Below are 25,559 nucleotides of genomic sequence, written 5' to 3' on the forward strand. Positions count from 1 at the left end.
CCTTTACAGTGCGCCTACGGCCAGGGTCAGGCTCGGAGCGGCCAGCTCGGAGGAGTGGCGGCTGGGCAGGGGCACCCGCCAGGGGTGCCCCCTGTCACCGCTCCTGTTCGCTCTGGCGATTGAGCCCCTTGCAGTGACACTACGCACGGAGATGGCACCCTGGGGAATACGAGTGGGGGATGTGGTACACCTGGTTTCGCTTTATGCGGACGATGCGTTGTTCTACCTGACCTCCCCGCGGGAGTCGCTGCCGATCCTGTTACACCACTTGGAACGCTTTGGTCCAGCTTCTGGGCTGCGTCTTAATCCTGAGAAATCCCCGATCTTTCCCCTTGCGGGATGCGGTGAAGACCCTCGTGTGGGTTTCCCGCCCCTGGGGCTGCGGTGGGAGATGGAGGCCTTCCGCTATTTGGGCATTCAGGTGGCTGTCTCCGATGAACAATTGCTGGCCCGCAACGCCGACCGTGTGCTCAGTTCAATACAACAATCTGTATCCTTTTGGAATACGCTGCCACTCTCACTCATGGGACGATTGGCCGTCTCAAAGATGGTGATGCTGCCTAGAATATTGTATATCCTACAGAATACCCTCTGTCCTCTTCCTCCTCGAATTTTCAACAAGCTCAATACGATGCTTACCTCCCTGCTCTGGGCAGGCAGACGCAGCAGAGTTGCGCTGCGTACGATGGTCAGACGATGGGAGAAGGGGGGCTTGGAGGCCCCACGCTTTGATCTCTACTATTACGCGGCCCAACTTATACCGGCTGCGCGCTGGTTCGCGGGCGCGGACAATTGGGAATTGCGACTCTTGGCTGGTAGCGCAGATGAGAGGGCGTTGCAATTGGCTCTGATGCGTGGCAGAGGAGCGGATGGCAACCTGCCGTACATTGTTCGGCATACTGCGGGGATCTGGCAGCGAGTGGTGGAGAGAGTGCTGAGACGGGCCCCTTTTCATAGGGAGCTGCCGATATGGATATTGGCACCGGTCACTCTAATGGAGGAGCACATGTCGTTTCGGGAATGGCGTGAGGGCGGCTGCGACACATTGGCAGACTTATACCCGGACGAATCCTTTGTGACCCTGGAGAGAGCCATCGAGGCCTTCAGTCTTACTGGGGGCCAATACCTTCACTATGGAGGCCTGCGGGACATGGCGAGAGCGACGTGGCCACAGTTCCCTGAGGCGCCCCAGGTGTCCCATACTTTGAATATCGTGCTATCGTGCGGCGCGGGACGGCGATTGATAACGCTTTTATATACAGCGATGAGATGCGACTCGGCGCCTCCGGTGTCTCCGTCCTGGGTGGCGTGGGAGGCAGACTTAGGGGTTGCCTTAGACCCGGGACAGCGGGGGCGGATAGGGACGCTCACCAAGGTATCGTGTAACACACGTTTCAAATTAATCCATTTTAATTTCATGCACCGCACTTACGTAACCCCAGTTGCTCTGCGCCGCATTGCGCCGGATAAATCGGATGCCTGTCCTCGGTGTGGTTCAGTAGGAGCCGGATTTCTCCATTTAGCTTGGGAGTGCCCACTAGTCGGGGACTTCTGGAGGGTTGTGGTAGCCTACATCCGGAGAGTCACGGGACTGCGTCTTGACCTGTCCCCGATCCATTGCTTGTTAGCCCTAGTCCCCAAACCTAAGAAGAGGAACCTGTCCTATAAAATGCTGCAGCTGCTCTTAGTGCTGGCTAGACGGCGGGTGGCTATAACCTGGATGGGACAAAGGGCGCCAGATATGACATTATGGCTTCGGGATGTGGGGGAATGGACATTGGCTGAAGAAACGCACATGCAACATACGCGTAGGGATGAGCGGCTACAGGAGGACTTGCTTGCATGGCGCATGATGTGTGCAGGGGGGTCGACTGCCAGCGACTCTGATGCTACTAGTGCTGCATTGTTCTCGTCCGAGGAATCGGAACCTGAGGAAGGGGTGGCGGGGGATGGGGAGGGTGAGTAGGGGCTGGGGTACTACCCTGATGACTACGCACATGTTCCTTATGTCAGTTTTTCTGTACTTGCACTGTATCCCGTGGATCTGATTCTTGCATCTCCTGTTTTATCTGCAACTGTTGAAGCCGTGCTGGGGGTGTGAACTGTGTACACATGTTTTTTCTATACCTTGATGCCAATGTTGGGGGGGGGAAAGTATTGTTTATTCTGCTGAAAAAATTAAGTTTTTTATTTTTTTCACCCTTAAAAAAAAAAAAATATGCCAGTTTTAAGTAGGTCTTTGAGCCCACAATGTAGGGTGCCTAGTAACTAAAAGTGGGACGAGTAGTAATTTGATGTTGGCATACCGATACAGTGAAAAGCCCCAAAATGCTATTTTCACTGAGGAAAGCTCTGGCTGCCCTATGAGAAAAACTAATATGCAGATTAATCTCTTAAAGTTGCTATCTTATGTTTGGGACAAGTTAGGGAAATGGTTCAAACACTATTTTTAAAATATATTAAAATCCAATTCAGTGGTGCAGTTCAATTTTTTAAAAAGTATGTAAGAAAAGTAACCTTTAAAAAGGTCATCCTTTCCCTGCCAGAAGCTCCAAAGGTGTATTTGCATTAGCCTGTCAGAAGCTGCACCTCAACCTTAATGAGGTGCGGAAACTGGTCCCAAAGCAGGACAATTGATTAGGCCTGGTGAGCAGGATTGGTTGGGTCTGAGGGATGTGACACATGTCAGCCCAGAAAAAGTAGCTGGTAAAGTTCATACCTTTAATTTAGTGCAAAGACGCAAGGATGAGGCCTGCCAATTCATAGGGAGACCTATAGAAAGGAAGGCTTTTGTTCTTCTCTTTGCAGCCAATTGAACATCAGACCAAATGGGAGGTGGAACTGCTCCCAGAACCAGTTTGGTGTAGGTGAGGAGAGGATGGCTAATTGCCCTAAACACACAACCTGGCTCGCACACAAACTCCCTTCAGGACAGGAGGCCTGTGCCACCTTGGATTTCCCTTAGTTTGGTGCAATGTGGGATAGTTTGCAGTAAGGCAAACAGGATATGCTGTAAAATTAGAAGGGTATCCTAGGGGAACTTTTTCCTCACTGGTTAGGTAGTGTCCTTGAGCGAGTCACCCCCACCAGCAAGTAAAGCCTACAAAAGTAGCACCTCATCCACAGCCCAACAGAACACTTTCTGGACCTGTGGAAGGCAAAAGAAGCCTGAACCTGCTGTATGAAACCTGTGAGGCGATCTGAAGGTCTGTACCAGCACCTAGTTGTACCAGGACAAAAGGTATTAAAGTGGCAATGACAGGGACAGCGCAAGAGTCCTTTTTAGGTCGAGGCATGCTGTATTCTGGTAGGAGCTTAAAGCTCTGCCCACTGTCCGCCCATATTCTTCATTGGCTTGTGTCATTGTACACTGTAAACTGTGGCTGTTCAATGGACAATAGGCTTTATAGTCCCACCTTAGTACCAACATGTCTCATTTTGGCGACGCCCCCTATTATGCATGTTGTTACTCAGTAGGCTTTAATTATAACCTCAGTGCACTATTTTATATTTTATAGCACAAACACATTTGTAAATGCAATAGGTCTGTTTTAAAAACAGCACATAAATAAAAGGCATTGTAATTTACAATGTCAATAGCTCAAACTCTCATAAATGCAAGATCTATTGGATTGTAAATGCTTGTTACTGGAGTGACCAGTTGCAACTCGAAGAGGACTAGACCCTGATAGTGGTCTCATGCAGTGAGTCCTGATCCATAAGCGCTGTCCATGAGGTCCTGTGGGTTATAGCGGTGTCCAGAAGGTTTTATTTTGAAATCTCTTTAAAATGTACACCTAAAAGACAAACTGTGTACCTCTGTAGGACCGGGACTAATTTGCACCTCCTTATAAGCAAATATACAGTTGCAAAGGACGGTTATTTATATCTGGGTTTTATGGTTCTTTCTTCGGCGCTCGAAACTATGGAGGATTTTACGTGAGCTAGGCCTGGATGAAGCTTTGGTTAACTTTCTAGGCTTCCTTCACCAGGACCTGTTGGCCTCTGTCAGGGTTACGAGGGAAGGACGGTGCACTAGAAAATTTAGCTCCAGACGGGGGGTAAGACAAGGTTGCATACTGGCCCCCCCTTCTTTTTACTATTTATATTAATGCCCTCGAAAAATCCTTGGGTATGGCTACACTGGACACACCGCATTTAGGCGGATCGGGCATCCCGGTCCTCCTGTACGCGGATGATGCCGTTCTACTGGCACGCACGGGCCTGGGCCTACAGAGGCTGCTGGACCATTACGGCAGCTTCATGGAGGACCTGGATTTAAAAGTTAATACCATAAAAATCCCATGTAATGGTGGCCGGAGCGTGGAGTAAGAACATGAAGGTGAAAAGCTTTAGGTGCAATGGAACGGTCTTGAAGAGGGTGCCCTCTTTCCCCTATCTGGGAGTTCTTTTCGATGAGAAGGGTAACTGGGGCCCGCAGATGAAGCTAAGGAGTAATGTAGTTGTAAGATCTACTACAGCGCTCTTGAACTTCTCCAAGAGACTGGGAGCAAGACCTATGGAGGCTATACTTAAGATTTATAAATCAAAGTGCCTAGCGATAGCATCCTATGGAGCGCCAATTTGGAGTTATGTAGCTACGACCAACATACAAATTGCAGAAAATAGTTTTTTAGATCTCTCCTTTCACTCCCGCAATCATCCCCCACATTTTCAATACTTTCCAAATTGGGCCAGGGTTATATCTCGGACCAACTAAAGATGGTGCTGTTGATCTGTTGGGCTAAAACGTGGCTGAATGAGGAGCTCACTCTTAACCACCTAATTCTGAAGGATTGTGTTGCCCTAGAGAAGGCGGAGAGGGTCCCATGGCTGTCGTATGTAGAGCGGCATGCGACAGGTTGGGGCGACCCGATCTGTTTTCTTCACCGCAGGGCATCAAGAATGAGGACATAGGGTGGATTAAACATAGCTTTCTCAGGTTGTTGGAGGCAGAAAGGGAGGAGGAGGAACTCAGAAAACCACTAGTCAGAAGGATTTATGGTTTATTAATCTGTCCATCTATCGAACCTTATTTGTTGTACGCCACCAAACTCTTCCATCGCTTTCTGCTGGTGAGATTTCGGTTTAACCTCATCCATCTCACGTTGGGTATACTCCCTAAGTGGGGGAAACCAGATGATGCCCCACCATGTTCCTGAGGCAATTTTTCTGTCCAAGACACTCTCCACTTGGTAATGTTCTGTGACCGCTACTTGGAGGTGCACAACATTTTTTATAACCAATTCTGCGGGAAAATGGATTCATACAAGTAAGGCCCGCCCTTATGCACCTACAAATGCTTAGCTCTGTCCGGGTCATGTACAGAGTAGCTAGCTTCTTGGTGGCCCAAGCCCGGATAAATAAAAGAAGACACCTTTAACTGTTTTTCACCCTTGAGGGACTATCATGGTTTATGGCTACAAATGTTTACATTGTATGATGCACTTTATACCGTCATGGTTTATGGCTACAAATGTTTACATTATATAATGCACTTTATACTGCCCGAATGCCATTAAACAAGGGATCCTTTTTAAACTTTTTATATTTTTAAATTTTGATACTATACATGACGTATTTTAAAACAAACGCATTTCTGTGCATATATATGAATTTTAAGAACTGAATCTGTACTGTCATTTTATATTTTTATCATGCGGAGGATTGTCTTTCTTGTACTGTTTTTCTTTTATGATTTTTATCAATCGAAATAAAGAATTCTTGACTAACAACCGTAGTCAATCCACCCAGCCACCCAAGCATGACCTCGCAGGGGTAGAAAACCCAGTTTGGTCTGCTCTGAGCTTTTTGACACCTGAAAATCAAGTTCAGCTGACCCTTGCGGCAAACTTATCAGAATTCACTGCAACCTTACCAGATATAGCATGCTGCCTTGCTATATACCGAAGGTAGAAATGTTGACCGCTGATGGCGGCAAAAGTATTTGGCTGACAAGAGGACTCACCTGGTCATGGAAATATGACTTTTTCCATCCAAAACCAGCAGCTTCAGCTGGACCTTGCTCAACGACTATCCGACTTTTAAGGCACTTTGCCAGATACAGACTGCTGCCTTGTCCCGCTGGAGGATTTGGATGTCCATTTCAGAGACTAAGTCAAAAGGTAAAAACTTTGATAGGGATGAACCTGCTTTGAATATCAGATTCTCGCTCCACTACGTTCAGCCTGAAATCATATCTAGGTCATGGTCACATGCAAACAGTACTTTCTATTGGTGCTCAACTTTTTTATGGCACTTTTTCTTTAAAAAAATTAAATAATCATATCTACGGTTCGTTTTACCGCATTTTTGTTGTTGTGGCATCATTTTGTTAATGAATGTTTACTTCATTTTGATCAATCAGAGTAGGATTTTTATTGTGTTTTTAATTTTTTTTATTGTTTTGGTTCTTTTAAATGATATGCATATGTTATCATTCCTGTCCACTCTGTGCGATAACTACCATGGTCTGAGCTATGGGTTAAGTTATTGAAACCCTGTGTTGGATGTGGTAAGTGGGGGGCCACCATTCACCCTAATTGATAATTAACTTTCTTACAGCAGTTGACCGAATGATAGCAGTGTTTCACAGAGAAATGTGCCATAGGCATTACTGTCCTTGTGGAGCTGGGGAGTATGGAGTTGCTTCCAAACTCTCCCTTCTTTCCAGGTTGAGACCCTAACATCCTGTTAAACAGACCTTTTGTTGAGGGGGTGGGGAGCATCAGACTGGGATGGCTATTGCCCATGAAACTACTCCTTGGAGCACTTATCAAGGTTCCACTTTGTTAGCCAATGCTGGTAGCCAAATGCTCACTAGATGGGTTTGTAATTTGTGAGAGAAAGCATATTGGGAGACCTCTCTGAAGAGACATTCTGACGCTCCAGAAGGCAACCCCCATCCCCCGGCAATACTTGGAGGCACACTGTGCCTGTATCGTCAAAGGCAGAATTCCTGAGAACCATATCCCTGAAGGATGGCCAGGTAGCAGCATATACCATAATGGTGCCAGGTAAGTGCTATTCTGAGGCGGGACCATTCCAGAAAATGAATAGGTGCTCTGTGAGAGACAGCGAGGCGAGACGAGCGAGGAAGCGAGGAAGCTGAAGCGGAGCGGCGGCAACGTGGGGGACAGTCAACTTTCGGCCCGTCAGACTAGACTCGACCCCCGCCAGACCTGTCCCCACCCGACTCGAGTCACTGGGGAGTGGCCGCGAGTATTGAGGCCGCGACCAGCGCAGAGTGCCGGGTGCCAGTGAGCCCGCCCGCTGCCCGCCAGCCAGCCCGTCCAGCCCGCCCGCTTCACCCACTGCTCCGTGCTCCGCGAGAGGGGGCAGGAGCAGGAGTCGGGCGGCAACGGATTCAGCGGGACCAGCAATAAGGGCAACAGTGGAAAGACTCAGCCCAGCCCTGCCAGCCTGCAAGCCTTCCTAGCATCCGAACCCTAGTCCTGCCCAGCTGCAACAGCACAGCAGCGGGGGACCAGCAGTGACAGTGGTAGGGGGGGGTGGTTTGGCAGAGAGGCACCGTGAGCCACGTGGTTACCAGGCGCCCGCCCAGGAGACACAGAGGGAGTGGTATCCAGGTGCTCAGGAGATACAGAGGAAGACACAGAGGACACAGGGGGAGTGGTATCCAGGTGTGGTATCCAGGTGCTTAGGTGATCCAGAAGACTCCGGAGCTTCAAGATCAGCAAGGTGCTCTAATAGTGGCAAAAGTGACAGTGGCTGACGCAAGTTGGAGTGCCCAGAGCCTGTGAAAAAACTGTTTTTCCCTGCATGTTTTAATCCCTTGCCCCATAAGGATCGGAGGAGCCAGGTCACCAGGGTCATTACTCCCAAATGCGCAGTTTGTCGAACCAAACCCCACTGCCCCGAGCTACGCTCCAAGGGTGTGGGCTAGTAGCAACGAAAGCAATAAAAAAAAAAAAGGGACTGGAATTGCACCTCCCGGCTATTTCAGCGTTTCTGGGACTTTGTTTTAACGCCGGATTAGAGAGCACCCACTGTCAAACCTGTCATTTAGTGCATAGGCTATTTCCGCCGCTAAAGACGCAGTGAGCAAAAAAAGACCTCTAAAATTAAATGGGCACATGTACATGCGCGACTGAAACACCATCTAATGAACATAGTTGGAGTAAAACTGGAAATGAGATCTAGTAAAATTCGTCAAGCGGTATTAAGCAAAAAACAAAAACAAAAGAAACCCAAAAAAAGTATGGGAGGAAGGCTCCCCGCAATTTCAAAGAGGGAAGCCGCCAAGCCCCAGAGAGAGGTTGGTCTCAGCACCGACTCCAAAAACAACCCTGTTGAGCCCAAGAAGGAAAACCAGATTATATAAATTATTTTATTTAAAGGATCCAATGGCAGCAATTTACGCACCAACAACTGAGGCTAGCAAACTACCAAGCCCCATCGCACCAGTCAATTAATTGGTTCCAGGGATCAAAGGCGCGATTAATAGCAAAAACGCCTCAACAGGATCACACTCCCCACAGAACCAAACGACAAACTCATGCCAGAAAAAGTTGGAAACAGTAATTGCACAAGTGCACCAATCCAATACTTCTTCAAACGAAACAGAAGGAATAATAAGTACACAAATCGGGGAAAGTACAGAGGATCCCTTGCTAAACATAAATGACTTTAAACAGAAACACAAAACCCTCAGAGAAAGCAATAGAGGAAACAGTCAACGCAAGGGACCCCATAAAGGAAGTAAAGGAGGAAATCTCAAAATCCAGTCATTCTTCCACGCCAAGCGTACAAGAAGAGGAATCATGGCTAAATCGATTTTTTTAATCTAATGATTCTAAATCTTTAGAAATCATTGAAACAACAACAAAGGACAAGGACCAAGGGAAAGCCTCACCAGTAGCTATTGGTAATAATCCACAAGAGAGCAAACAGGGAATGTTGGTTTCTACTCCATGTAGCCCTCAGGCAAATAAAGTCCTACAACTCCTAGTACTGGACGATAGCTGAAGTAATCCAATTAAATCAAAGTATTCTAACCTCTCAGCACCCATATCAATTTCTTCTGTGAGCACAACGGATCACGAGTCAGAAGAATTGCAAGAATTGCGAAAAACATCATGCTCCCTCCCAATGGAGCCAGTTCTTGCTAGGCACCCTTGATCACACAATAAGGGTGTTGAACTACCAATCAGCTAAAATGGAGGTCCAAATAGACCTCATAAATATAATCGCAGGCCACATCTCTGGTATAAACACTAAATTGGATTATCTTTCATCCCTTTTAACCAGCAGCGAGAAATTGGAGCTTCAAACTCATTGCGGCTGTGGGAGCATAATTGAAAAGTTAGCATGTCTTCTGGACATTTTAAAAGACATTCTAGGGGAGGTAAAACTAGCTCGCTTTAGCAAACAGAATAAGGAAAGGCAATGTAATCTGGACATGCCGGTAACTCCTAAAAGCCATATTGTAACAACAATTACAACAAATACAACTGAAGACAAAGAACAAGTGTTAGTGGAAGAACAACCAGAAATAACAGTAAACGCAATGGAAACAACCCAGTCCACAAATAAATCCTTAACTGACGTAAAACCAACAAAGAGGCAGCAAAAAAGGGCAAGGAAGGCAAGGCTCAAGAACAAAAAGCAACAAAGTACAGATCAAGGAAACATCTTTTTCGTATTTTAAAATAAGACTCCCCAAGAAAGTAAAAGTAAACGACTGGAGACGTGATCAGGGGGAGGGGTAGGATCTAACGTACCTCTATGCAAGCCCACTCCAGGAATAATACGTACGGGAGTTTGATTTCCGTAGAAAGTAACCCCCCCCCCCCCGCCGCAAAAAACTAAAACGACCCAACACTCATCCGCAGTTCACGATCCACGATGGGCAAAAGTACCAGATTTACAAAACATCCAGGAGACACGACATGATAAAGTAGAGTCCACGAAAGGCGTGGGTCAAGCAGGTCCATATCAAATGACAGAGATACTCGCTATGGTGGATAACAAGCGCCATGAGAGGACAACGGGCGAGGATTGCATGCAGCAAATAACTGGTAGTAGTGTACAGTGTATACCGAGAGTACAGGAAGATTAAAAAAACACAATATACTGGAAAAAACATCAGAAAATGAAAACCAGCCTAACCCCCTGAGAATCCCAATAGCTGGCAAGAAACGCAGATGTAAGCTACTTCACAGGGACGCAGCTCTGCAACCACAAAGAACAATTAACTAAGTTCCTTGGAAAAAATAGACAGAAAAAGCAAGGAGATTAATGAAGAGCGAGTGCAAAAAGATTCTCTCGCAAGGGATAATTCTTTTACAACTCACAATTCCTTAGCCTTTAAAGAAGACGCTACACAATTATCTGAAGATCATCCTTACCATGCAGAATCCTTTGAATTAAAAATTACTTTTTTGCCTGAATACCCCACAAAAGGAAGACAGGACACCCTTAACCGAGGGAATCTGCTAAAACTGTTCAAGGAAATCCTCGACCTTAAAGGGATAACATCACAGGACTTGATAGCCGTTGAATTCCAACAAAACAAGCAAAAGCCAGACACACAGGAATCTGTGACAACCCAGGCTACAAATAACTTGGTGGACAAGATATATTTAGCAAGAGCACAAAATGTAGCTAGAGGAATCACCTTATTGCTACACAAACGGCCAAGGTATCCCTATCCCCTATTAGGTAGATTAAAAAATCCAAGAAAGGGAAATATAGAGGGGAAATGCCAGAACACTTGCGTGCGAGGTGCTCACGCCTCTTCACCACCATTAACAAACAATGAGACAAGGGTCAGCACTTTAGCAAGCACGCAACAGATGGACCATCAAATACTGGACATGACGGATTGGGCATGGATACCAACGGCGCTGAGCAAAAAATACACTTAACGAACACCCTAATTTTCCCAGGATAGCGGAGAAGCGAACCCAAACCCAGAAGGAAAAAAGGCTGCACAGTGTCTCGTTTTGTTCCTGGAACGTTCACAGCTTTCAAGAAATGGCGCAGGACGATGAAACCTTAGCCTTCATTCAGCAACAAGATATTATTCTAATCCAGGAATCTTGGAAGTCGACATCGACCTCAATTACAGGTTTTAAAGAACATCATATCCTTGCGGAAAGATTGTCGCAGTTCGGGCATCCGCGAGGCGTATTATCAACATACGTAGCCCAAAAATATGATTGGGTAACAGAAGAGTTGGATGTGGGGGCTAACTGGGCCCAAGTGATCAGAATTAGTGACCAGTCCCCTCCAGAGTCTCAAAAATGGCAACTACTAGTGATTAATGTTTATATTCACCCCGAGAAGAAGACCCAGAAAGAAAAATATGCAAATGTAATAACCTTGATAAAAGCGATGCAAAGAGCCTATGTACAATGCCCAATGTTTATCTCGGGAGACTTCAACAGCAACCTCATAGTCAAAGATTGGGTGGAAGAGAAGATGAAAAAGACCCCTGGTGGTCATAAAATAACAGCTACATTAGGAGACTGTCAATATTGAAAATATTGAATGGCAATACAAAGGGCGATATACCAGCAGCCGTTACATATCTGAGTGGCAAGGTCCACTCAATAATAGATTATACAATCATGAGCAAGGTCTTACTCCCCAGCATTGAAATATTTCAAATTAATCAATGCATCGAAAGCGATCACTTCCCCCAAATAACAAGAATTAACATCTCGCTAACCTTGGCACAAAGAATGAATTCTCTAAGACAACATACCGAAAAGTTAAATCTAAAAAAATTAAAATGGCGTGTGGGGTTGAAAAATATCCTGGAGACAGCAAAGGATTACACAACGAAGCTAGGGTCTCAACTAGAGGAAGATCGAGTGCCCAACTGAGAGCAGTTGACTAGGGACCTTATCTATAAATTTCCAGCAGAGTCAGGGAACCAAAAAAGTTATACCACCAAGAATGAGCCATGGATGAACTCGGACCTAAGAGCTCAAAAGAGAAGGGTCGCAAGAGAGGTAAGATTAATGGTGCAGGCAAAAAGAATGGGGAAAACATCAGATAAAAGCAAACTAAGGAAAGCAAGGAGAGTTTACAAGAAGATGTTGTGGGGTGCCAAGACCACACACAAAGTAACCCTCTGGAATAAATTATTGTTTGCGGGAAAACTGCCAAACAGTAGGGACTTCTGGGGTATAATAAACGACCTGAATAGAGGAGCAAATCTCCAACAAGAGGCAGGGATCGGAGAAGAAACCTGGGCTCAACATGTGCAAAATCTATACTGCAACACAGAGCCAGGTAACCATGAAGGTCCATGGGTGACTGAGTCAGAAGTGGGGAAGAGAAATGGTAACTTGAGTTCGGAAAATAAAGAAAACGAAGAGTGGGCCAAAGGAAAAAGTGGCAAGGAACCGAACCCCCTAATTTCTAAAAAACAACTGAGGAGCATAATATTAAAACTAAAGACCGAAGGAGCAGCAGGGCGAAACGGGCTCCCCAACTCCCCGTTTAAGAAGGACCCAGACTTCTGGTCTGAGACCTTAACACCTCTGTTTAACTATATATTCGAACATTGGAAAGGGAGTATAATTCACCCAATATTTAAACAAGGTGATCACCGCAACCCTGCAAACTATAGATTGATATCGCTACTTGACGTGGAGGCTAAACTTTATGCATCATGCATCCTAGTACAGTTACAAGACTGGATAGGTGACACGAAAATAATCCATAAGTTCCAAACAGGCTTCAGGCAAGGGATAGGAACCATAACAAATGTAACTATTCTTGCACTCTTAACAGAAAATGCAGTTAAAAAGGGATCTCGTTGTATGCATGTTTCGTGGACATAAAATCTGCTTTTGACCGAGTGAGCAGAGAGCTCCTGTGGTCAAAACTAAACAGCTGGGGACTGCCGAGTCAATTATTAAACGCAATAGTCTCCCTGCACAATAATACATGGGCCAGAGTGAAACTAGGAAATGGTGGCAGCACAACCTCGAGTATTACAACACAACAAGGCTTAAAACAAGGTTGTGTGCTAGCCCCCAGTTTATTCAATCATTTCCTCTCAGACATAAGCAAAGTAAGAAGGCCGCTGAATGTCACCCACCGTCCTTGGCCAACGAACCGATTAATATACTACAGTATGCGGACGACATAGTAGTGGTAAGTCAGACACCAATAGGCCTACAAAAGTCTATAAATATACTAACAGCTTACTTGGTACAGGAAAAACTGGAATTAAATAAAGCAAAAACGAAAGTCGTCCGCCTAGTGGAATAAAAAGAAATCAAGTACAAATGGATGACTAATGGTGCAACGGTGGAAGAGCAACGGTCGTACAAATACCTTGGTATCATAATAGGGTAAGGATTAACACATAAGGAGCATAAATTGGCATTAAAAGCCAAAGAGCAATCGTTAATTTTGGCATATCGTCTATTAAAAGCAAAATTGGATTGCCCAAATTATAATCATCTCCTAAAGGTTATGGCCACTCAAATTCTCCCCACCCTGTCTTACGGCCTTGTTACTTGGTGCGGCAAGGAGGCTGATCTGCTAAATGACCTGCAGACAAAGATCTATAAAGCTGTTTTTAATCTGCCAAAATCTGCCTCCAAATCGCAAGTGCGGCTCGAATTTGGCCTTCAAAACCAGAAATTCCTGAGCATGAGCGGCTTCGTGAAGCTTTGCCAAAAATTCCGCTCAGCCAACCCAGAAACCATGGACAGTCTATGCTGGGAAGAAATTAAACAACAGGTGGAAACCGAAGCACCGAACTCCTGGGGAAGGTATTTGCAAATCTGCTTGAGTGAGTTTGATCTACAAACAGTTTGGGATACCAGGGCAGATAAAACAATTATTAGTAGAGCAGCCAACAAGGCAGCAAAAAGTAAATCCTTCTTTATGGACAAAAACAGCACCTCTAAACGTCAACACGGGTGGACTATCATCAACTCTTTTAGATCACTTAAGCCGCAAGCTTATTTATAATCTCATTTCAGCGGACACTTAAAAACTAACTATATAGAGTACCGAATGGGACAGCAAGTTGCAAAAGATTTATTACCATCCTGGAAATATAATTATCAAACAGAGCAATGTCGGCTATGTGGTTACAAAACGGAATCCTTATCTCACTTTCTTTTTTTTTTTTATTGTTCTTGGCACAGCAAAACTGCAAACAGTATGTCAAATTAATATACAACAGGATCATCATCAATTAACAATGCCCAAATTATATTAGCTTTCAGAAGAAATAAGCTCATGATTCGTAATAATCTCGAAGGCACTCCAAATTTTTATACCCAGTCTCTTTTTCCTTACTCCTTTAATTGAAAATAAACTCCACTCCAAATTATATAGACTCAGCATTTTAGCACGACATTGATGAAAATCCGGTGGCTTTTCCTGTAGCCATTCCCTGGCGATACATAAACGTGCAACTGTCATTGCAAAAAAAATAAAATGCCGATGTTGAAAAAGTGATTGCACAATATTGTCTTTTGGAATTTTTCCTAGCAGCATCATTGCTGGAGAGATAGCGACCGTTGTTTTAATCACTGAAGAGATACATTTTTCCAAGTGTTCAATAAATCCCTTTAACTTAGCACAACTGTAAAAAATATGTATCGCCCCAGCATCCTCCTCACCACAACGAAAACTTTTACCTTGATTTCCCGTTGCCCATTTTGCCATTCGCTTGGGCGTGTAATATAGATCACATAATGACTTAAAAAACTGAGCTTTCAGGTTTGCCGACATGAGCCCTTCCTTTGACAAAATTAAGAGATCCACTACGTCAATTCCGGGTCTCCTAGAGATTCCCTCCATTTCAACTGCATTTTTTCTAAATCATCTTTCTTGACTGAGATCAAGGATTGATAAATCACTCCAATTTTAACTGATCTACTGATTTCTTCAATGACTTGATGTTGATTTAAATTCCCACCCCTTCGATTTAAGTAATCCCGTATTTGTAAATATTTAAAAAAATACCATCTAGGCAGTGAATATTCATCCTTGATCTCTTCAAAAGATTTACATGTCCCATTCTTATTAACAATATGTCCTAGTGTCTTAATACCTTTCTGCTGTCACTTATTAGATATAACATCAGAGAAAATGCCTGGTAAAATCCTATATGCATTAAGCGGAGTATAATATGACACTCTTGGTAAATCCATATTTTTCATGAACTATTTCAAGACCTTAAAAGCCCCCATCCTTATCTCACTTTCTATGTGCTTGCCCAGCACTCATGGCTTTGAGGAGACGGTACTTGAAGCCCCTCTTTAATGAGCTGAAAATTCGTACTTGTAGACAGGCTGTGATAAGCTGGCTGGGGGGTTCTTCCATAATTCTGGCCTGCCGGGGAGTAAAGTTCTTGGCAGATGTAAGAAATCGATTAGGGCAAGTGGAGCAGGTACAAAACACAGGAGAAAGCTGCCCTTTACCTGCTTCCTAAAAATCGCCAATGGTACACATGGACTGAATCCATAGTTGACTAAAAGCCCAGTTAGCTGGCAGAAGCTGACTATCGCCAAATTTTAAATGCTATAATTTTAAGGCTGTGATATTAATTGATATGGATTGTTTTTGTATAGTTATTTTAAAATAGGAAGATTGTAGAGATTTTAATTAATCATACAATAAAACATTTTGATAAAGAATAGCTGAAAAGCAGGGTGGCTGTACTTTCTTCTGAAACCTGTGGGGTTTACGAGACAGCACAGAGTGCCAGGAAGTCAAGGGATTTCCAGAACATCAGGTAAAAGTTATTTGAACTGACTCCTACTACCTGGTGTCAGTGCTCCATCAACCCCCCACCAGCAAAAATCCCATCCAACGTGTGTGGTGTCTGGACTAGAGTTAGGGAACTGTGTGTCTAAATGTTGGAATTAAGAAGATCATGGGACCAAGAAGTTGCTTTGTCGAAACAGCAGTGGACTTGGCGAGCAGGAACCATGACAAGGAAGAAAGAAAATGATCAGAAGAATAGGAGAGAGATTTTTGCACTCAAGATCACTGCCCAAAGAATCCAGTGCCCCCAAAGGATCCGAGATGGGTTAACCAGATGGAACATAACTAACGGCTGGGAAATAAGCCCATGTAAAATCCTTAGCACCCTACACATTGACTAGTTGGAGTGGTCGCAATGAAAGATGTAAAGAGAACATTGGAGGGCCTTACAGGTAGGGAGTTCACAGTGGAAATGTAAGATGGTGCACAGAGTACAGACAGTGGAGAACCATGTGGATGTAGTTGCCTCCAATGGGGAAGAGCTGGATGCTTATATTGCCTGTGCAGTAAACGCAAGAATTGAAATGCTTGATACATTTCAGATGGGTTGCCTGTCACACTCACAGGATTCATTGGCTACTGAATTTGAGTCTGTTTCGGGCTAAGTCTATTATAATACCAATCTTCAAAAAGGGAGAACGGGGAGACCCTGCCTGCTATAGGCCCATCTCCCTAATTGACTCTGCCGTCAAAATCTTAGGCAGAGTCATACTAGGTAGGCTGACAGACTGGCTTGAGGACAGTGGGATCATGTCTAACGCTCAGTACGGCTTTAGGGCTAGGAGGAGCACCTTGGATCAGTGTTTGAATTTCCAACTCTTAATCAGCAAATATACAATCGCTAAGGAGGGGTCTCTATACATGGCCTTTATGGACCTCTCCTCAGCTTTTGACCTAGTCAATAGGTCAAAACTGTGGAAGGTCCTTTTGGGATTAGGCATTGATCCCCCTTCAGTTGGATTTTTAGCCGACCTCCACTGTGGTCTCTTAGCATCAGTCAGAGTCACCCAAGCGGGGAGGTGCACAAGTCACTTTAAGTCAGAGAGGGGGGTCAGGCAAGGATGTATCCTGAACCCCCTTCTCTTTACATTATATATAAATGCCTTAGAGCCAGCCTTAGCAGAGGCAACTGTGGACGTACCGCATGTAGGAGCAACCAATATACCGGTCCTAATATACGCGGATGACGCAGTTCTCTTAGCACGATCAGGGGTGGCCCTGAATAGATTGTTAGCCTCCTTTGGTGATTTTATGACAATTAACACCTCAAAATCCCAGGTCATGGTGGTGGGAGATTTTAGCAGGAAAGGAAATGTAAATCTTTCTTTTGTAGGGGGGAGGAAGTAAAGAGGGTTCCTATCTTTTCTTATTTGGGTGTCATCTTTGATGATAAAGGAACTTGAGGTCCCCAAAAGAAGTCCAAAAGCAATGCAGTAGCCAGGTCGTCTGCGACCCTGTTGGGTTTTGCCAAACGGATGGGAGCGAGACCAATGGAGGCTATCCTTAAAGTTTACAAAGCAAAATGCTTCGCAATAGCCAGCTATGGCTCTGCTATTTGGGGATATACAAATTAGGATAACATTCAGAAGGTGGAGAATACATTTTTAAGATCCCTCCTTTCCGTACCACAGTCCACCCCCACCTTTTCAACTCACTCAGAGCTGGGGCTGGGGTATTTTACAGACCTATTGAAATCCGCCCCCGTAATCTGCTGGATGAAAACCGGGCTTGACCAGGAAATCTCCCTAAACCACTTGATCCTTAAGGATTGCCTTGCTCTGGATAGAGCTCACAAGATCCCATGGCTGGTATATATTAAGGCTATGTTCACAAAATTAAGCAGACCAGAGCTCTTTCATTCTCCAGGGTGTATAAAAAGAGAAGATGCTAGGGAGATTAAAATTGCCCTGCTAAATTTGTTTACTGTTGAGCGGGAGGCAACGGAGATGGAAAAACTATTTGTAAGAAGAAACAACGCATTAATAACTGCCCCTGGCCTTGAACCCTATCTTATTCTGGTAACGAAACCCTACCATTGGTTTCTTTTAACTAGATTTCGTTTTAATTTAATTCATTTTATGTTAGGTTCTTTTTTTACCTGGGACACACCAGAAAAGGCTAAACCGTGTGATTGTGACAACTATTCAATACAGGACACGCAACATTTCATGATGTTTTGTGATCACTATGCAGGAAAAAATATCTGTTGCCGATCCTGAGGGAGGCGGGTTTTATCCACGTGAGGCCCGCTCTTTTGTTTTTGCAACTCCTATCTAGCGCACGTGTCACTTTCCATGTAGTAAGTTATGTGGTAGCGTGTGTCCGTATCAATAAGAAGCGTTGTAGGTTACGGGGTATTCCTTTTAGTATATGAATTAATTGCACATTGGTTATTTTTAAATGAAATACTGAGAAAGTATTTAATCATGCTTTAATTGTGTGGCTCAGTGGTTAGAGCAGCAGACTCTGAAGCAGAGATCAGGCCCGGGACCACGGTTCAAGTCCCGACGCGGCAGGGTCTTGGGCTTAATGTCCGCGGACTCGATAATTCTTGCCTCAGCACCTACTCTAATCATGGGTCCCACGCTGCAACTCTGGGCAATAGCTTGCTTAATCTCCACAACGGCCCCTACAACACTGGGATGCCTGGCTTCACCTTGGGGGTGCCCAGGAGGGGCATCTCACAGGGAGAGCCAGGAATGGTTCCACAGCATTATACAGCGTCGGGACGCCCTGTTGGGGCAGCTGTGCGCTTTACAAAATACACTACACTACACACTTAATTATGTTTAATTTATATTTATTCTATATTTGTATTCGATAGACTGCTGCTGGTTATTCCCTGTGATGTATTTGTAGTTATGTCTTTTTTTGATTTCTAATAATCGAATAAAAGTATTTTGACTGACTGACTGAGTCTGTATTGAGGAACTTACAGGGTTTACAAATGTGGTGGTCAGGAGCATCTTGAGCCTAAGGTTCTTGTGGAAGGCCATAAAGAATAACAGAGAGAGCTGGTCGGGCCCCCTGGTGGAATGGTGGTCTTGGCCCCATAATCATCTGCCTAGAGGGAGAAAAGTCTACGTGCTGCAATAACAGTAAAAACTATCAAACTCTGTGAACATTTTCTTTTACTCTTTCCTGATCTGATCTACACCCTGCCACTTTACGGAGGAAAAAAGACCTATGATGGTAGGGGGAGATATGGTGGCAAACAGTTAGGGTGTCTCAGTCTTCTGTCTGGCAAAATCTAGGGGGGAATACACAAAGCATTTAAAATAAATGTTTGCAATGCATTTCCAAGGAAATGTAACCTTAAGAATCCCGTCTGGACAACAGGGAATGATAAAGCATTTTCACAGGACAATAACTATCAGGGCCTTTTTCAAGGAGTTTGCTCTCCAGTCGGAGTATAATCTTTAGCAGTGTTTCACTATCCAGCCACGGCTGTGATGTGCTCTGGGGGGTGGTGAGGATGGGGATATCCTAATTTGGATGTCCATGGTTGCTACTTTGGAAGGGGTGGAAAACTGAGAGGAAAACGGAGAGGATAAACATATTGCAGAAGAGTATACATCAGAACTTTGTTTCTCCATCTTCACTCCTTATGCCACTCAGTCTATTGGGCCATGAGAAATGTAATTTTTGTGCTTTACTATAGAGGGAGGGGTGTATACACTTTGTTTTTAAATTCCATGGGCTCAATGTGTGATTCTAACTGCCTGTTAGCACAATAAACACATTTAATCTTCAATTAGGCAGACTAGAGGTTAAGAGTGAGGGAATGCTTCAGTTGACCTGAAACGCTCAAGACGTGAGTGTTCTCATTTCCATACATTTTACAGTTTCTAAATACCAAGCACATGGGACTGAGCCTTCTCACAAAGACATAGGTCAATAAATACTCCATGAATAACCTTGTTCCTGTCAATTTTGCCTGGCACCTCTCAACATGGATAACTGCCACCTGGTTAATAATGCTGCTATGTCCATACTGTTAAACTTTATGTACAAACTTTTTAAATGTGGAAATAAAGAATATTGCCCAAATATAAGCACTCACTATCGTTGTACCCTTGTGAGAATAGCGGAGAGGACAGCCTGAACTTCTACTGTGGAAGACGTACAGACCACTGGTTGTTTCTGATCCTGAAGAAGCTCTGCAACATACTAGAAAAAAACAAGAGCACCACTTGGATTACAAAAAAACTGTACAAAACATTTGAAAGCTGGCAGTGGATTTACTAGAGTCTCTAAGATCTACTTCAGCTGCTGTTTGTAAACTCAGTTAGGGCAACAAATAATGAGACAAGGCAACCCTCATGCAGTAGACATGAAATACAGAGAAATGCAGAAAAATAGTTTCTTACCAGTAACAAAATTGTTATTTACATGTATGTATAGTTTTGCAGCTTGAAGAATTGTCTGGATTCATATGTTGTACATTCTTCCACCATCTAGTGGTTGGTATGGAATATTTCACTTTTCATCCTCTGCCTTTTGTTTGTTCTGTTTAGGCATCACTGATTCCCCATTTGGTAGCATGTCTATCCTAATGTCAGGCGTGCCCCAGTGTTTGGTTGGCATCTTTGGATACTTTTTCTCCATGGTGACTGTGTGCATATTTTTCTTGGGCTCCCTGTTTTAAACATGTGGGAACTTTTTTATCCTTCACAGTTCATTTGTAAAGCACTTCATTTCTCTGGGAGGTTGCAGTAGTGCAAGTGAATCCAGAAAATTCTTCAAGCTGCAAAACTATACATACAGTTAAGTAATCATTTTGTTTTGTAGCATGACTATTTTATCGATTCACATGCTGAACATTGATTGATTTAGAGGAAAAGAGTACAGTCACTAGGGTCCTGGTTAGCAGGATCCCAAGTAACTACAGTGAAAACACACTGACACCAGGCAAAAGGTGGGGGAGATCTATGCCAAAAAGATCCTACTTTCCAACACTACCACCTGCTGAGCATGATGGGATACTGGTGGTCTCTGGGTTCCTAAAGGTACAGTCTCTATTTTTAAAATTGTAATGAAATACTAAGAGGCTACACTGTCCTGCCCTGCCTTTCCTTTATCTCTATCATACAAATGGGTTTGTGAGGGAGATTTATGCTGTTTGCTAAAACATTTTGAAATTAAACACAAATAGTTTGGTCTGGCACGTTTTTAACTTCATGATGAAGAATTTGGCCATTTTAACTTATGTATATTGGCGGCATAATATGTCTCTTTGAGTATTTTTTCCGGCCTTTCTAAAGAAAGGCAACAGTCTACACTTAAGATATATATTGAATAAATGCTCTGGGATCCCCACACATGGGCGAGACTACTCAGTGCTTCTGACTATAAATGGAAATCCTCTATGAGACAATTTGTGCATTGTTGTTGGGCTGATTACCAAAAACAAAGTGTAGGAAGCTGGCTCTCTATATAGTGGACTAAAAAGAAGTAGAGCGTGCAGAGAGTCCAGTGGGTCCCCAATTGGTGTACAGAGGCTAAAGTATATCATACTAACGCTCTCTTTTGTGGTAGTGTAGGCGAGCAGTTAGAGTCTAGTTCCAAGTGGCCCCCTTTTCCCCATAGTGAGCCCAGCTACAACCTCACCAGCACCCTGCTCCCAGTGAAACCCAGGCATTTCCTGAAGAACTGCTAGAAGTACTTTAGACCTTGGCCGTCTGCAACTCTAACCCCAGAAGGTGAACCCCTGAAACCGCCTGCACTTACCTTGATTGCATTTGTGACTTTTTCTTCCATAGGATTGCATTGTGCGTTAAGGTGCATGAAATTCAAAGTGTTACTAAACATTGATAAACATTACGTACATTTGAACGAAGTTCTTGTTTTTGAAACACATATAAAAGGAAGTGATATTTTTTCCAATTTGGTGGTCCAGCATGTCTCATTTATTGCCTCTTTGAGTACAACAAATGCTTTGCACTACCCTTTGATAAGTCTAAAGGGGGCCTTGGGGACAAGTCTGACAGCTTCCAAATGAGGGCTTGGGTCGCAATGGGTCTTGGGGCAAGGGGGCACAGCCAGTTCTTCGGTAAACAGGCTGGGCGGCTGGGCTGATGTGCAAAGAGGCTCCTTGAAGTTGGGAACAACAGTTGATGATGAACTTCGATGTATTGTGCACTCCCATGCTGTCTTTGTATGTTTTGTTTCTTCAAATGCCAATAAATTTGATTATCCCCCAAAAAAGGAACAAACAGCGGGTAGGAGCAAAATAAGGACAGTTGGACCACTGACAAAGTGGGTCTAAGTGATGTGGACTACTTGATGGCTGCTTGATGGTGGTTCAGGAAGAATCCGGACTGCACTCTCACTGTTTGTGTTTGGTGCAGGGCGTCCGGTACCCTGGGTATTAGTGTTGCACGGTTCTGGTCGGTACTGGTGTCTTTACACTCAGTGAGGGACAGATCTGTCCTTCTAGAGCACCAGTGCCTTCTCCTGGTCATCTGCGGTGTTGGTAGGGTCAAGGAGCTGCAAAACGGTTGACCGGACTCTGCTTGTCGGTGCCTGCGGATTGCAGGGGAGTACCTCCTCTGCTTCAAGGTAGACTGTAGGCGATTTTCAATGTGCTGGAAGACTACCCAAGGCTTTGTAAGTTCTCTAGCTTGCAGGGCGAGTCACTGTCGCGATTGTTGAGAGGGTTTGCGAGCAGGCAGGGTTTTGCGCCAAATGTTAACAGCTTTTCTGTGGTTCTCGATGGGCAGTGACTCATCTTCATCCTTGTTCTCTTTATTCGTTAAATCGGAGTTCTTGGGTTCAGGGGTGCCAATTAAATACTACATTTATGGGCATTATAGGGGAGTGACAGTTAATACCCAATGGGCTATCTACCTTTAGGTTGTCTATAATCTCTATATGACCACTTCCTGTAGAAAGTGGGCAAAACCCTGACCCTATAATACTAGGAATCTGTAAAGTGGGGCCCACGTAAGTTGGGCCACCTTGGTTGTGGTGCCAGCTGAACGGGGACACACCTCCTAATCTTACTAATTTCCCCATCTGTCTTGACGCCAGAATGGGGGGTCAGGACGGGGGATTATGGGGGGGGGGGGGGAGTGTTGCATCTCCACTATCTGGAGAGGTCGGGGTTTCATTAGAAAGGTTTAAACACCCCCCCCCCCCAGCAGGTTTTATTCCGGACCTCCGAGAGCAAAGGTTTTCACCTCAGGGGGTCAGAAATGTTTCTAAGATGGCTGGCTGGGACCAGTCAGTGAACACACATTAGTAAGTAGGCGGGGTGAGGCACCTCTAAGGTGCCCTCTGGGTGCTTTCTTGATAAATCCAACAACTGTATCAGTATGGGTTTATTAAGACAAGATGTTTGGTTCCAAACATCTGGGGGATCAGTGCAGTCATCGTCACTCTTAAACACGGGTGTCCAGCCCATGTACTTGGTATTTTTCCCTGTGCCCTTGTGGCATCCAAGGGTGAACTTAGAAATCACAGAGACAGATCCTCTTGTGCAGATACAGCCACACATGGGTCTAGTGAAACCTGCTTTAGGGCTGTTAGGCCTGCTGTAAGGGTGACCTACCTAAAAACACATGCAGTGCTGGGTATGAAATGCACACTCTTCGTTTTTCTCTGCACCAAGACATGCAGGACGCATTGGCAGTTTGCATGAGGTTGGTGAGGGGTCCTTTAGGGTTGCACAATTTATACAACAGCCTTTAGGAGCCCTCTTTAGTTCTTATGCCCTAGGTACCAGGGGTACCACTTACTAGGGACTTGCATGAAGCCTAAAGTAATGGCAATTGTGGAACAATGGTACAGTAAAGGGGAAGAACACTGGTACTAGAGACCTGGTTAGCAGGAACCTAGTACACTTTCAGTCAAAGTTGCATAAGATACCAGCGAAAAAGTGGGGGTAACCATGTCAAAAAGGGCACTTTCATACACTAAGTGGCTGCCGATGTTGCACTCATGGAAATCTTTGTACCCCAACCCAATGGCATACTTTGTCCCATAAGTGCAAGGGCATTTGCCTTCTACATTGAAGGAACCGGATGGATCTGGCAGGGTCAGGGTCTGTTTAGAAGTCTTGTAAAGCTTCATTCAATTTCTCCTGTTACTTCATGGTCGTCCAGGGGATGTTTGGGAAAAAGTGTGGTGTGAGCGGGAGGATCTGTCCCCTCGCTATCCATGTGGACAATAGCTTCCGTGGTGTCTAGGTGTATACAATTAAAAGCTGCGTGTGCTTGTGCAGGTGGCACGGGGCTGGGGATCTTGGCCAACCTACCTAGTGAAGAGCGTTTTCCGCTAACTAAATCTAAGGAAAGACGCTTTTCCACCATTGCAATTTCCTTTTCCAGGATACCCGTGGCTCGTGTGATAAAAGCGTCTAATGGACCTGATACCACTCTTGTGGGTGTTTGGATTTGGACATTGCGAGTTTTACCAGATCTTAAAACCATGATTTCAGAGTTAACACCAACTTCTGTAATCGGACCTGAGTACACTCTTTGTACAAGTGCGATAATAACTAGATAATCCGCCCTGATAGACAGTACGAATACTCAAAAACCAAAACCCGCTCTGGGCACAATTTCGCCTATCTTACTTGTAACACAGCAGGCCAGGGGTTAAGGGCCGGGGCCGTCCGCTGCCGTCCTCGAACGGCCTCAAACGGCCCGCTCTTAGCCCGGTCTTTGCTCCGGGCTGCGTTCCGGGCTGCGTTCCGGGCTGCGTCCCGCGCTGCGGGAGGGCTGGTCCCAGTTATACCCGCGTTCTGGGAGGTGGGCGGGCCGCCAGGGAGAGCGGACCGGAAGTTGATGCCGGTCTAGCAGGGACTCCTGGGTAATGGAGTCCCTGACGCTCGCAGCCCTGCAGCCCTCAACCACTGGCAGACGGACTTCCCACTAGAGTCTAGGGCTGATGCCCCTTGCAGAATCCAACGACGAAGCGGCACCCGCGGAGCGGGTGCGGCGAGGTCCGGTGTCGCCTGTCTCCTAAGCCGGTGAGCGCGTCCTTGCAGTGCGCTGTCCACAAAGTTACGAGTGTCCCACTGGTGCTAGGGGAAGTAGATGTTTTTAAAGGTCCTCAGGTGGGCGGCCGCCAGGGAGAGCGGACCGGAAGTTGATGCCGGTCTAGCAGGGACTCCTGGGTAATGGAGTCCCTGACGCTCGCAGCCCTGCAGCCCTCAACCACTGGCAGACGGACTGCCCACTAGAGTCTAGGGCTGATGCCCCTTGCAGAATCCAACGACGAAGCGGCACCCGCGGAGCGGGTGCGGCGAGGTCCGGTGTCGCCTGTCTCCTAAGCCGGTGAGCGCGTCCTTGCAGTGCGCTGTCCACAAAGTTACGAGTGTCCCACTGGTGCTAGGGGAAGTAGATGTTTTTAAAGGTCCTCAGGTGGGCGGCCGCCAGGGAGAGCGGACCGGAAGTTGATGCCGGTCTAGCAGGGACTCCTGGGTAATGGAGTCCCTGACGCTCGCAGCCCTGCAGCCCTCAACCACTGGCAGACGGACTTCCCACTAGAGTCTAGGGCTGATGCCCCTTGCAGAATCCAACGACGAAGCGGCACCCGCGGAGCGGGTGCGGCGAGGTCCGGTGTCGCCTGTCTCCTAAGCCGGTGAGCGCGTCCTTGCAGTGCGCTGTCCACAAAGTTACGAGTGTAAAGCTTCATTAACATGATGACCAAACAAATGTTCACCATCAAATGACATACCAAGTATGAGATGATGTAGTTCAGGGCAGTACTATGTGTAATGCAGCACCCATCGTTTGCCTGAACTGTCTAGGGAATATCAGGTAGATTCATCAATGTCCCGA

General features: G+C 45.4%; 1 protein-coding gene across 1 annotated transcript in view; it reads right to left on the minus strand.

Moving 5' to 3' along the window:
* Positions 1 to 25,559, minus strand: part of PACS1 (phosphofurin acidic cluster sorting protein 1) — a 1,518,728-nt gene that overhangs the window by 455,399 nt on the left and 1,037,770 nt on the right. The window contains exon 15 of the mRNA XM_086938495.1: positions 19,835 to 19,941. Within this exon, the coding sequence (XP_086794621.1) occupies positions 19,835 to 19,941 (107 nt within the window). The remainder of the gene's footprint in view (positions 1 to 19,834; positions 19,942 to 25,559) is intronic.

The sequence above is a fragment of the Lissotriton vulgaris genome, chromosome 9 (assembly GCF_964263255.1).
Source record: "Lissotriton vulgaris chromosome 9, aLisVul1.2, whole genome shotgun sequence".
Taxonomy (NCBI): Eukaryota; Metazoa; Chordata; class Amphibia; order Caudata; family Salamandridae; genus Lissotriton; species Lissotriton vulgaris.